Source organism: Thunnus thynnus, chromosome 11 (genome assembly GCF_963924715.1).
Source record: "Thunnus thynnus chromosome 11, fThuThy2.1, whole genome shotgun sequence".
Taxonomy (NCBI): Eukaryota; Metazoa; Chordata; class Actinopteri; order Scombriformes; family Scombridae; genus Thunnus; species Thunnus thynnus.
This window is the reverse complement of record NC_089527.1, coordinates 10,611,042-10,626,070: the sequence shown is the minus strand read 5'-3', so window position 1 is coordinate 10,626,070 and position 15,029 is coordinate 10,611,042. Positions and strand designations below refer to the sequence as shown.

Below are 15,029 nucleotides of genomic sequence, written 5' to 3'. Positions count from 1 at the left end.
CTACCAATTACAGCTAATGTTAGCACAGATAAGCACAGTTTAATACACTCCTTACACTTTTGCCTTTGTTTTTTTAGTTTTGGAAAAAACAAAAAAAGCATTACCCTCCACACTTTGAATGCCAATCATCGCTCTTACTATAGCCGTATGCACACAGCTTCAACATGTTGCGAAATCCAAAGCTTGACAGCCGAGTTATGGTTCCTAAACTATGATATGACAATTGAGAAGGGCTTAGCAAACGGTCAATTTGATAATTAATAGCTTTTAACTCTCCAGTGGAGTCTGCATGCCTGCCTCCCTCGTCCACTGAGCCAACCAGTAATGTGTCCTCCTGCCCTCCAGGGAGCGCCATGCCTGTGATCGAGCCCACAGTAGACACAGTGGCAGTGAAGGATGTCCCTGCCTATTGGTACTATCTGTTGGCAGGAGGAGGTGCCCTCTTGCTGCTGGTTACTGTAACTGTGGTGGTGATACTGTGCTGCCATCGTTACCACGGCGCGACCAAGAAGACGAGCGTTAGCCATCATCATTCAGTGATGTATCACAACAGCCAACAACCAAATCAGCAAGGTCACCAAAACTCCTGCCACAACCAAAACGCCAGCTATAATCTGATCCACAGCCCCAACCAAAACCCCCTGTGCCAAGGCAGCAGGCCAAGCCCTGAGCCCATGCTTACCATCAGACTGGAGAAAGATGACTATGATTCCCAGTGTTGAAACCTGGACTACATGTGAATTATACAATTTCATTTGAATACTTTGTTCAGATACAGTGATCAAAGGGTGTGAAAACACCTTGAAATGAAGGAGCAGTATTCAGCATAATCACCACTCTTCACTGATGAGAATCTACATGAGCAAGACACTGCAGTTCCTGTTGCTGATGAATGATCTAATTGACTGATCAGGATGCACCTTCACTCAACTTCCTTGTTGGCTGGAACTGGCAGATTAATGAGAGAAATACAATTCCTGGTGTTAAACTTTACCAACGTCCCTCTCTGATGAGAGTAGATGTCAGAACTTCAGTTTGCCAATTTTGACAGTCGATGAGACGGCTGATAACAACTTTTTTGGATGCTCTTAAGAGCATACTGGCTTCAACAGCTGCACCACAACCTGAAAATTTGATGGATTGGATTATGATCAGAATAACAAGAAGATCACAGGTAGACAGACTGCAACTGTCAAACAAATGAGACACCTGTGTTGTAACAGCATATTTTCTTCTTCACTAAATGTCAGAGCAGGATCTGTCTGTCTTCCTTGCTCTGGTCTGCAGTTTGGACACTGCCTGCCTCCGACAGAGAGGGAATTTACGCAACCCACAGTGTGTTCATGTACTACAGAAAGATAGAAGGCTATTTCTTTTGGACTGAGTGAAGCTGGTATTTATTTGTCCGCTAGCTTTTGAGAGACTGAGAGTGAATGAAAGAGACAGATAAAGAAAAGGGAGAGGTATAGGAGGAATTAGTGCTGCCTGTCCAGCCGTGAAAGATAGACAGCTACACATCCACCGTGTGTGTTGCTCCTTTGGTCTGTGAACGAGGAATCATTGTTGTGCTGTTTTCTGCCTGGTTTACACAAGGGAAACATAGGATGAGACAGCTTATGTCTCATCCTGCACACCTAGAAACAAATGTTTGCCATCAAAATACACAAACACATACATATGCACGGACACATCAAGACTTTTTACCGGCTCGTGATTGAGTCTCATGTTTGCATTTGCCCTGAGTGCACTTGTCATTTACAGTACACGACTAAATACATTCTGGATATGCCTTTTTTTTTAAATCACCTCCTGAACGAGGTACAGTGCCTCAGTGTCAAATTAGAGAATAATGGACTCTATACAGTTTTTTTTTGCCTGGATCTCATGGATAACTTAATGCCTGTGTCTGTTAATGTTCAAACTAAGCATCATTGTATGTTCTACACACATTAGACTGAGTGAATGAAACAAAACAGAAAAACCAAAATCATATATGTATCAAGGATCTGAACCTGCATTTACATTTTTCTTCGTCGTCTGTGCAAGTCAAAATCTTTATGTCTTTGTGTGTAATCCTAGATGACAAATTCTGAATTGTTGAGATTCAAAATCTTATATATCATATTGGCCTGGTAACCTGAAAATGTGGCTACAAAAATTGTCTGTTTTGCTTCCATTCATCAGGTGAGACCAAGCATATGCTGTGACAAAAAACAAAAGAAGCTTTTTTTACTTATGAAGCCTTTAAGTAAAGCACTGATCCAGGACCAGTGGTCAGTTCTTTTAGTCATTTCATTCACCATAATCTATCAAGTATGACTGATTCCAGTGCAGCACTACTGTTACACACCTCACACAAGTTTGTTTTTTTTTTTGGATGTATTTTTATTGAATCAACTGTTAAACAGTGGATATGTCGGCATTTATTATCACATTTTTCCCTGAGTTGACAGAGTATAGTACTCGACAAGTGTTACACGATGCATTTCTGATCCTTTCTGTTACAAGTTATAGTAACCTCAGCACTTTTTTGCTCATTAATAATCATTTTATTGAAGGTTCTGATGATTTATGATAATTTCTTACTTTTACTGTGAATCTTAAGATAGAAATTAAAATCAAACTTTGGGTTGGGTATCAATACTGTTTATAATAATCAAATGCCTTTTTGTTTTCTTTGTAATTACGTGTTAGAGTGTGCCTATGCTGTATAATAGTTCTACAATGTTTATTTTTTATACTGACTGAGTTTTGTTTCAAAGTAACAGTTATGTTTATTGTGCTCACTGAGATGATCTTAACAAAAAAAAATACTTAACTTTTCTTGACTTTGACATGAAAGCAGCAAATGTTTGTCCCTCATTGAAAGCATCCAGTTTTTTTTCCAGATAGTGACGCAAAACTGAGGCAAATCTTTATGTTATGTGTAAAGACTGATGAGTATTCTGGCATTTTTACTTTAGATTGAGAAGCCCACTATTAATCTCTATTCTTATCTACAACCTGTGAAATTGGGCGTACTTGTTTTCTGAACTTTTCAGCTGCTCACCATCTTGTGTGGTGTGCGCCCCCTACATCATTTTGTTCATGCGCAAATCCCCCAGCCCTTTTATCAAAACCGGCTTGTTCCTATTCTACTCCTTCCCTTCATCGCAAATCCTTCCAGTAAAAAAAAAAACACAGGAGAGGAAAATGAGAGGCAGAAAAGGAGGAGAGCAAAATCTCTCAGAGGAGAAGAGCCCATTAAGCGAGCCCCTTTTTCCTCCAAAGAATGCGCCCAGAGATGGAGGGAGATGAAAGAAGTAAAAGAAGAAAAAAAAAACTGCTCTCTATACTTTCTAAAGATAGATTTCTTCTTTTACTCTGAGAGGAAGGCTAACAGGGAGGCAGGTTGGGGTTTGGATTGAAAGAGGGAGAGAATTGAAGGAGGAGGGCAGGTTGTTTCAAACACAAAAGCAGATGAAAGAAGTCTTTTGGCAGAATAGACAGCATGATGGAGGCACACATTATTCGTACTGCACACATACACACACACACACCATCTAACAAACACAGACCTGTGTTAGCAAATAATCCAGATTTTCACTAAGCTATTAAATTCGGTCAGTTAAATCACTGTTTCATGCATTTTCAAATTGTCTATTCACTCTGCAGATCCCCATATTGACCAATTTCATCATGTTGTGTCTCATAAAATGCTGTTTTGTGCTGTAGTCAACACATATTTTAGTTATTTTGTGCTTGCATATCCATTTTCTACCTTGCTAGCCCCTTTCTCCCGTCCGTTTCAATCGACTTGTGTATGATTTACACATTATATGACTCATTCTAGCAGCCCTGTGCCATAACCCAATCAATGTAGGTCCAAAAATCAAACAGAGAAATGATATATGATTGTATTTATGTTGTGCTACCCATGCAGTTTTCTCCAACATCTCTCTCTCTCTCTCCCTCTCTCTATCAAACTTTCTGCAAGATTTGGAAAATGTGTTGGCGTCTTTTCAGTGCTTTTAAATCAACCTTCCTTCACTTTCCTCTCCTGTCTCCATCACAGACTACTTTGAAGCCCTTTAATATTTCTAATTAGTTAATGGAGCTGATTGCATTCATAAAACCATGCGGTAAGCATTTCTAGCCCTCAGGCCATCTCTATTTTTCTCTCTCTCTTCCTCCTCCTCCTTCTCTTCCTCCGTTTCCTGGAGAAATATTACGGGTGAAAGCACTCTAACAGGTCCTCGGGCCCCCACTGGAACAGTGTATGGTGCCAAAGAGCCATCCATGGCTTTGCCTGAATAAAAAAAGCTGCCTTTTTATTCTTCTCTTTACTAATTGGAGAGTAGAGATAAAATGGGGCTACAGGGAGTTTTAATCTCCCCTCAGATCCACGTGATGATTCTTCTCAGGCTCCTAGCCTAAGGGCTTTAAGCCAGGATCATTAGAAAGTGTTCAACAGTCGTCAAAAGAGTGTCTGGGCATCTTTCTTTTTTATCCTGCTTCTTTTAGTATCTCTCCGTTAGTGATTTAATGTTTTGTTAAGGCCTGCAGTGATTTCAGTTGACTGTGAGAAAGGAGAATTTAGAGCCTGGAGGGTCTGTTGTGAAACTTCATTTACATTATCAGAAGACTGATTGGATGCTTTCATGGTCATGTACTAAGTTGAGTATTACATTAACAGTAGATTTCAGTGAGATGAAATCAACCATGTTTAGCCTAGGAGGTAACTGTTTACTCTGGGCAAACTGTCAAAATGCAGAATAATCATGTTTATTTCATTTTTTTTTTTTGCACTGAATAACATGAACATATTATTTTATTTAGTGGGATGGTTAAGACGACTGCCAACATTATTTGAAGTCATGTTCACAATCTCCAGGCCACTTTGAGTTTTCTGAGTGTGCTTGGAGATAGGGGTGGGTGATACGGCAAAAATATCATATCAGGCAGGATCACGATCCACGATCTTATCACGATTCTTTTACATATTGGTTTTTAAGATTCAAAATCTTTATTGTCTATCACATGATGTCTTTGTCTAGGTTAGCTTAGGGGCTCACAAACAACATAAAAACATACACCCATGAAAGACTCACATAAAATTGTGCAAAGCTACATTAAAAAGTAGTGAGAGTCTATTTGGCCTTGTTTAAAATGGATATTGCAGTGTAAAAGCATTAGTGCGTCGTTTTCAGATAACTGTTAGTCCAGTCCAACTGTTAGCCCAGCTGTTACTTTAACATGATGTGCAGCAGGTGAGCCTCTTCTCAGGACACCGACACCGCCGTAGATTTCACAAACACGCTACCAAGCATCAAATCTGTGAGCTAACTGGTGAGCTGGCAACATGAGCATTTACCGTTAAACAGTTTGGGCTCCTGATGTGAACTGTGCAGATAATTTGCTCTGCTGTGATCTCGTTTTTACCCAAAGTCCTTGTCGCTGGGGGTCATTTTCTCCAGCAGATTGGGAGATGTGGTACGAGGTGCTCGCCATGTCAATGCTGTTACCCGTTAGCCTCCTGCTAGCAGACGTCACGGAGCTGAACCGATACCATGTGCGCCGTAGCATGATACTAATGATCTCTCTGTAAAGGCAGATTGTGGAGACGTTTTAATTGTTCACGATCTAATATCGTCATATCGCACACCCCTACTTGGAGATGTCTGTCTTGGTTGGCCAGATATTTTTTGATCACCTGTATTTCACTCCTTTGTTCTCCTTCTTTCTTTTTTGTTGTTTTCACCTTCGATTTCCGTGATGTGAAATCACAGATTTTAGGGGTAAAAGTACAAATATATGTTGAGAAAATCTACCTTGATGATGTCATTTTTATCAAATAGGTGATGTTGTTATTGTTCTTTGATTTATTGTTTTAATATAAGAGTTTTTTATTAATCAAAGAGGTTTTTCTTGAACTGTTGGAAGCAGAAAAGACTGATCATTCTGAAACGTGGCCTCAGCAAGGGATGAATATAAAATTAGCTCTCATTGAAACTATGATTAGCTTTGGACTCGCCCAGACTGAATAAAACCAACCTTGGGATCATCCCTGGCTTTAGGCACAGCACTGTTACATTTACTCTTGTGCACTTTCTCTGCCTCTGTGTAGGAAACACCTGAACTTTATGATTGTCTTTTTGAATTCTTGTTTAGCAGCGCTCGATGTCACTGTTTTGCACTTCAAGCAAATCAAATATTGAACTATACCAAGAAAGATTAAGCCAATAAAGGCTCACAATACAAAGAATTAAATGAAGAAATTCTCAACACCCAAAACTCCTGAAAATGAATACACTTCAATTAGCATAGGATTTGTTGTTTGTGGTAATATTTGAATTGAAATGAAACTTTTGAGTCTTTTGTTTATGCTCTAATTGGGTTTGAAAGTCAATTTTGGGTCAATTCAAACAATTAAAGATGTGATTTTTTTCACTTCTTTGATTTCAAGGAAATTACCTCATATTTAATCCTTGAGCAAATATCTTTATGTTTATTTAACATATAGCAGGTCTCATTTGACGGTATTCTTACTATTATTTAGAGATTGATATAGTAATGAGTATTGGAAGTTTGTAAAAATACAAGGTTTAATCTGGGGATGCCTCACGTTAAAATTGTCTTATTGAAAAATGACTTCATCTTACTGAGGAAATGAGGCTCTCTATCTTTTTTTCATATCTAACATAAGTTTTCACCTCTTATCTTTTGAAAACCTTTTACGGTTTCACTTCATAATGTGTTTTTTGGTTCCCTTGCCCCAGCAATAAATGATTATCGGCTGCACAGATATTGCTCTATTTTTTATTTTTTTTCTTAGGATTTGTAATATCAATTTCCTTGAATAAAACTGAATTGAAGCAGAATTGAGCTTTCCAAACCATTCAAAGCCTTGCACTTCGGTCTGCCTCAGAAATATGAAGTGGTATTTTAGCTTGTTGAATTTCATGGTCTTGGAATAAAAAGAAAATATATTGCGGGGAATGTAACGGTAATAAAAGTAATATTTTTCTATGAGACAGTTTTGTGTGTCTTTTTTTTTTCAGAGTTCAGCCTCCCAGTCTCTCTCTCTCTCTCTCTTTTATATCGTTCTGGTCATTCTCTAAATCTCCTGTTTTCATTTCTAAACAAATAAAAAAAAAGAGTAATGGTGTTTATCACATTATGAAACTTTCTGGCTTCATGCAGGTAGTCTCTGGGAAATATTAAGCAACCTTGAATGTTGTTTTCCCTTGACAGACAGAGCACAGAACAGAACGATTTATAGGTGATCTCTTGCCTGATCTCTTCAGAAAGTTTAAACAAGATCACTCATCGTTTGAGCTGTTTGTGTAGTTAGATTCCTGTCCGCAAATGTAGCTTGTGTGCTGACAACATAAGAGATGGAGGGACGTTATCACAACATGATGTGGACTCTAGAACAGCTCTGGTTTGACTGTACGATTGAGATTAATACTGTTATTCTTTCTGTCTTTCTTTTAAACAGATCCCAGACCTATGGATTTTGGAAAAGATCATGTTTTCAACAAACCCTCTCTCAATGAAGGTGAGGTTAAAATCGTCTCTCCTCTCCTCTCCTCTTCTCTCCTCTCCTCGTCCTCTCTTCCTCCTCTCCCACCTGAGGCAATACTGGCTGTTTTACAAGTTTCCGTCACAGAATGGTGAAATTACAAGCACAGACATGCCCATGGCTCTTCTTTTTACTTGTGATTTCAAGGAAAAAGCCTGTGGCAACAGTGACTGACAACCTCTGGTGTACGTGTGAGTGTGTAAGAGTGTGAGAGAGCATTAAGAAGTGTGTTTCTGTGTGTACATGCAGGCATGTTGGTGTGTATTTCCTCTCCTCCTCTTTCATGTTCTGTGGCAGGCAAAGTGAGACAGACAGCTTCCTCCTGGGCACCCAGAACAACATCTGTCTGTAACAATCATGGTTTACTTCCCCATGTGTGTGTGTGTGTGTGTGTGTGTGCCCACATGCGTTACTATTACAATCCCTTGTTTCTTCCAGCCCCTTGGCAGATACAAGAAGAGTACTCAGCATCTTACCTCACTAAACAAGTCTGTTTACTGCTTCTCTGTGTCTGTGTGTGTGTGTGTTTGCGTATCTGTTTCACTGTGTTCCTCTATAAAACACTCTAAATGCAGTACTTAATTGCGGATCGGCTTGTTCATGTGTATACATTCATTAAGTGGATTAGCACGACTGCTTATACCGAGTAGATGCGCACCCTTCAACACACAAGACATACAACAGAGCACCTCTACAGTAATTAATTTCATTATGTTTCCCCGTTTATTGATGTCAGTAACAACAGGGGTTGTGGGTAAAAGAATTAGCTGTTCTGGAGTATGTCAGCCATGATGTGGGGCAAGACCAACCCTGTTTCCTAGGAATTGCGTTTATATTCCACTCACTTGCGACAGTAAACACGTTTTGCAGGAAAAAGAAATTCCGGCCAAGTTACATTTTCTGTCAACATAATGAGAAAATGTTGGCAATTATTATATCTGGCAAGTTGAAAAAAAATGTGATGCTGAATGTACAGCATGAGTGAAATGTTCGTTGACAACATATTGCATTTAGATTTTATTTTAATCATCCTCTTTTCTCTCCAGAGTATGTTTTCCCGGGGTGGCCGTCCTCCTTCTCCACCCCCTCCTCCTCTGATGTGGACCCTCCCTCCGTCACCTTAGTGTCAGAGAAAGACAAGGACAACGCCTGGCTGTACTCCCTGGACCCCATCCTTCTCACCATCATCGTGATGAGCTCCCTCGGCGTCCTGCTGGGTGCGGTTTGCGCCGGACTGCTCCTCTACTGCACGTGCTCTTACAGCGGGCTCTCCTCGCGCTCCTCTACGACGCTGGAGAACTACAACTTCGAGTTGTACGACGGGATCAAGCATAAAGTGAAGATAAACCAACAGAGGTGCTGCTCAGAGGCATGAAGAGGAGGAGAGGGAGAACCGTGGGGGAAAGACATGTCCTGTGATCCCCTTCAAAAGTAATTTTGTTCTCCCTTTGGACAAAGAAAACAGGAAAAAGAAGCACTATCTGTTGTTCAATGCCCAGTATCCCCTACCTAATATCCTGCTACTCCCTTGCTCTGATGTCTAAAGGGGTAACATTCAACCCAGAGTTCCCCGCCTATTCATGTGCCAGTGGGAACTTGTGACCTTGATCTACCCTACATGCTATGAGGCCTAAACTGGGGGAACACCTGATCCTAGTCTCCCCTGTACCTACAGTACCATATCTCCTCCGCCTGCAGGAGAGAACCTGCTTGATTATAAAAGCCTGTGAATGAATGAAGGAATGAATAAATGAATATGAATGACAGATCTACCATAGAATATAACCCACCAGCCACTGGAATGAAGCTAGGAAGGAGATGGACTAGAGCACCCGTGACAATCTGGACATTTGGACCACAAATGACAGCGCTGTCAGGGATGTTTGGTTAAAATGTTGGTGATGGGATTCTTCATGAAGATGAGAATTTCATTAACACGTACCCATGACTGGTACTTTGCAGAAGGACAATGTCAAATTTGACCTCAGCTTGAATTTGAATGTGGCCAATAGAGACGGCATGCAGACATGTTGTGAAGACTTCAACACCAGTGGACCATTTAAAGTGGGTACTTCTGACTGAAATCAACACATATCAAGCGAATGCCTACCCCCCCCCCCCCTAAAGAAGTTTAAAAGATATCAAACCACGCAACTCAAATGAATCTAGATTTCTAAAGGCAAAGAAGGAAAAGAGGATGAAAAAGGACATTTTCTTTTTTTGTTTGTTTCTGAGAGTTTTCAATATGAGTTCTGTGAGTTTCAAATGTCCAACGCCTGCCATATGGCGCTCGCTCGCTCCTTTGTCCGCCCTCGGTCTGCGCTTTGTGAAACCAGTGGCATAGAAGAGTAACGGTGACTGTTTTTGTTCTGTTTTAGACTTGTGTCTGTTGGGAAAAAAAAAAAAAGGTAAAGAAAAGCCAGCTTCAGTTTGTAGACGCCCTGTAGAGCTCTTACGCCATTTTTAGACTTTCTTTAGCATTGTGTTGGACTCCATGGTCTTAACTGTTACTTCAGTCCTTTTCTATTTTGGCACATTTTCCATTACAGATTATCAGTCTTTAAAAAGAGTAGAAGAAAGGTAAAGGAAGATGGAAGACAGAAAATCAGAGGTTTATCTAAATCTAACATGCTGTTATGGAGTCGTGCTTTAGATTCAGTATTCTAGAGTTTGTCTTTGGTATATATATATATATTTTTGCTTTTCAGACTGTATGATGCCCAAATGATGGACAGACACTGTGTGAACAAAATGTCAATGATTGTTTTATTGCAACCTATGGATTGCCAAAGAGCTGTGTCTGTGCACAGGGGGGGTCTGAACAAGTGTTAAAAGAGTTTGGGTGGAAAACAGACTGAGAGTGATGAATCAACCTGCCTTTTATCCACCACTCTTAACTTCGCCCCCCCCCCCTGAATGAAGGACGCTCAGAAATGGAAGGAGAAGGAATGACTAAAGAGGAGAATGGAAATCGTACCGTCGACTTTCTTGGACACACAATCGAGCCTTAAGCTAACTACAGTATACGCCGTATCGGAGGACAGCCATCGAGGAGGGCCAGTGCTGCTGAAGAGACTGATGAACAGGGGGACACACACATATACTGTACACATAAAGAAAGATAGACAGACAGGGGAGAAGGAGAGAGAGAGATGATGATGGTTATGTTTACATGCAGGAGAAGTCCCATTATGACTCCAGTTATTCAAGTAACTCGGTCCCTGGTGAGGATATTGGACCTACTCAAATTATCAGGTTATACATGAACATTTTTGGCTAACGTTATGCAACTATTTCTCCAAAGAATTACATTTCATATGCTATACACTATTTGGCCTTAGCTAAATACATTTTGGTGGCAAATTAAAGGTACCCTGTGGAGTTCTTGGCCACTAGTAGCCTTCAGTATTGAGACGTTTTTTTAAGAATGGGTCCCCATTTTGTTTGTATCTCGTGCACTTGCATGAGCGTGTGGCAAACATGGTTTAACACCGCTCCATTGATCGACACTTAGCTGCAGTAACGGGCCAAGAAATGTAGTAATGTTGCAGCAAAGGCAAGGGCGACAAAGACCGCAAGCAAACAAATGTAGATATAAACAATGAGCAATTTAAAATTGTTTTTTTTAAAAAAAAAAAAAAAAAAGGCTTTGCAAATGTTTTAAAGGAAATTCAATCAACGATGTGATGAGTTTTGGTGAGAAACACTGACTGTTAATACAACTTTGTTTACAAGAAAACTCCACAGGGTACCGTTAATGCCTCCCACAATACCTTTTTTTAAATTAACATATCAATGAAAGGCTTATGTTGAACATATCGGCACATTTTTCATATTTTCCTGGTTGAAAAAAAATGAAAAAGTCAACACTGACTTGAAGTTTGAGATTGTGCCTCTTGTACTTTGTACACTTGGCATCCAGTCTGACCACCACACACTACAGTACTGTACCACCTGATTGCAAGATGAAGATAATAACTATTGCATTTTTTGTTGGATTATGGGTACATTTAATAGCATAACATTAAAACATGGCAGCAAGCAGTAATGCATATTTATTTTCCCTGCATTGTAAGTAAACTGCAGTTAAAAAAAGTTACTTTCTTTTACAAACAAAATCTATTAAAGGTTCGTATGTAAAAGTGACTCTAAACAATTAGAGTATGGCTAATAACCCAGTGATTCTGTGCATGTAAACATATCCAATAAGATGAAGACAGACAGACAAAAAGATCAACAAAATTAAAACGAGAAAATTAAACAAGACCGTCAGCCAGACAGGTGGAGGATGAGAGAGAGAGAGACACACAATCAACGACAAACAAAGAGACAACAAAACAAAAGACATACAGTGAGGGGAGGTCAGTGACCCAGACAGAAATCTTTTTTAAAAATGACATTGAAGAACAAGTCACTGACCTCTCCCTGTCCTCTTTATATTTGTCTTTTTCACTCTGCTCTGCTGCAGCAGATGAAGGTCAATCCCAGAAAGTTTTTTTTTCTTGGTTTTCTGAATCTGTGAAAAATATCCAGGTCAAGTTGTCGTCCTCTGGGGGTAAATTGAAAGAGAAAAAAAAGAGGAAGAAAAGGGAAACAAGAGTCAAACATGTCACGCTTGTTGCATCTTTGTCTGGAACTTAAAGTTGCTTTTTTTGTCTTTCTCTCTTATTTCTACCCTGTAAAGGGCATATAGCCAGGAGGACTTTTTTGATGAAGTAAACAAAGGAAATAAGGGGATTGTGAAAAGGTGTTGAAAGATGGAAAGAGGGAACAACGGAGAGAGAGAGAGAGATGGAGGGTTTTCTGTCCATCTGACTGTGTTTTCATTGGACTGTTTTCCAAGTGCCTTGGAGCTCTCTTATTATTTCTCTTGATCTCTCTCTCTCACTCTTTTCTCTCTCTTTACTTCTACTTTCCTCTGACTCTCTTTCTCTCTCTCACACACACACACACACACACACAACAACAGTAAGCACTGATGACTGAAATGTACATTGTGAGAACACGCAAACACACACACACATATATGTCTCTCTCTCTTCTGCTTGACTTTGCTAACTCTTTCTTTCTGGAAGTCCAGATAGTATTACCTCTTCTATCTCGATGGATACAGACATACACACATGCACATTACACTAAGACATACACACACACACACACCTACGGCACTGGCCAGATAACTCAAACTGTTGTTTGTAGACTTTGTACAGAAGAATTTCTTTTTTAATGTTATTATTATTATTTAATAAAGGCTAAATAACAAGTGATTTGGTTGTGGGTGTTTGTATCTTGAGTGTGTATTTGTCTGAAGTGATCAGTCAAGAGTCATGATTAACTAAACTAACTACTAATAATTAACCCCCAATAGTCCCTCAGTACATTAAAAGACCTCCAAAGCATTTTAGGGGCTTTATTAAAGGTTCATCATTTTAAGTTTTCACCCAGTTTTTCACTGAAAAATACTATCTAAAAGATAGGATTAACTGGGTTTTTTCCTGGATTTTACATCTTCACACATCCAAGAATGTTGTTTTGTTTCATACTGATTGCATATTGCATATATATATATATATTCATACTGCTTTCACTCATTACAGTAGTTTACAGTAAACAAGTTTGTCCTGAAATGTTGACAGTTGGAACATGCCCTCAGTTATAGACTGTAAAAAAAAATAATGGACGTAGCCACTGTGACATCACCCAAACGTTTGTAGACTCCCATTTTTAAGCCTCGAGTTTGCATTTTGACCGCTGCTATCTTGGATTTTTGGAGCCAGAAGTGACCATATTTATGAGAGGGTGGAGCTGACCCTAATGCTAGCTGTTAGCTTGGTTAGCACAGTGCACTTATAGTCTATGATTAACTGTGATAATGCCAATGCTAATTTTTGCTAGCGAGATACAGGGTTAAAACCATTAAAACAAAATGTACTTGCCGGACATCCAGCTCCTTAGAGGGTAATTTTTAGGTCATTTTTAGGCGACCATAATGTTACAATTAACTGTCATGAACTGAAAACACACTGACATAGCGACAGCAACAGCTATGCCTACTCTGTCAATCTGGGGTTACCATGGTTATGTTACCTAACCAACGTTGTCGCCATGGTAGGGACTTGTCAATCACAGCATAGCCACTCCCTAAAGCATAACATGCTTTATAACATCTATTTTAAGCTAAACAGGGCCATAATTTACAAAATGAACATCATGCTGCATTGAAGAAGACTTGAAACTAGCGATTGAGACCATAAATTCATTAGGAAACTGTTTAGTGAGGTAATAAATAAAGTGAGAAGTAGGGTCATTTTCTCATAGACTTCCATACAATCAGACTTCTTTTTAGAGTCAATGGAGTCGCCCCCTGTTGGCCATTAGAGAGAATGCAGGTTTAAGTCACTTCCACATTGGCTTCACTTTCCAGAACCAGAACTACCGGCTTAGTTATACTGCACAAAATAAAGAGAAAAATTGTGGGAAAAAACATGAATGAGTTGCATATTATATTTAACATCTGGTTTCCACACAGATTTTTGTATAATTATGTTTTTACATACAATTAGCACTGTTTTTAACCTTCAAAACTAACCTATAAAGTCATTTTTCAAAACTCAAAACCAAAAATAATGAGCCTGAGCGTTATTTAACTTTGTTTTGTCCTTTCCATCCGTCTCTCACTCGCTCACTTTCTACCCTTCCTCAGTTTTTACTTTTCTCCCTCGCCTTCTCTCTCACATTCAGTCTCACTCTGTCTGTCTCAGGGGTGTTGTGGTGTTTGTGCCCATGAGAGGCCAAAGCATGAAGGATCAAAGATTCTCTTCATTTAATCGAGCCGTGAAAGCTTTGCTCCTAATTAACACGTACCCATGAAAACACATACAACCAAAGCACTGGGCCTGGCGGAGTTTAGCTGGAAGATCACAATAGGAAATTTGTCGCCCACTCGACTAATTTACCTTAAAAAAGCAAGAGTAATGATGGAACAAAGATTATGACATTCTGGGATAACTAGGTTACTATTGAGCATGACACACATTGCGAGCAATTTTTGAGAATATGTATTTGTGTGGGTGTGGGTGTGTACATATAATGAATCGACACATTTAAGAAGTACATTAGGCCTGAAATTATGCAACAAAGATTAGGAAGTAGCACATGTGTAACCACCATAGAAGAAGAGTTCCAAACAAGAGAAGTGATTTTCCCAATGCTCCCAAAAATGTATTATAGACTGTCCCACATCCCCAACCATCTGCCCCACTTTACAATGCTTCTTAATTGGCTGCAACTGTACACAGTATAATGTTAAAGTTTGGTTTTAGCCCCCCGTAATTAGCTTAGAGAGCCACTACCACTGATCTCTCTGCATCAGCATTTCTTTACCTCTTTCTTCTTCTTCTTCTTTTTCTCATCACCCCTGCTCTCATTTATTCATTGCTTCTTCATCTCACTCCTCTCCTAAGGA

General features: G+C 39.5%; 1 protein-coding gene across 3 annotated transcripts in view; it reads left to right on the top strand.

Moving 5' to 3' along the window:
- LOC137192439 (neuropilin-2-like) overlaps nt 1-12,831 on the top strand; it is a 102,337-nt gene extending 89,506 nt beyond the window's left edge. For 2 of the 3 annotated variants that reach the window (XM_067603149.1, XM_067603147.1), the window contains 2 exons: nt 7,481-7,540; nt 8,611-12,831. In XM_067603149.1, the coding sequence (XP_067459250.1) occupies nt 7,481-7,540; nt 8,611-8,939 (389 nt within the window). In that variant the 3' untranslated portion in view covers nt 8,940-12,831. Of the gene's footprint in view, nt 1-345; nt 7,012-7,480; nt 7,541-8,610 lie in introns of those variants that run through there. The other variant, XM_067603148.1, reaches the window with a different exon arrangement.
- Nucleotides 12,832-15,029: the final 2,198 nt, after the last annotated feature.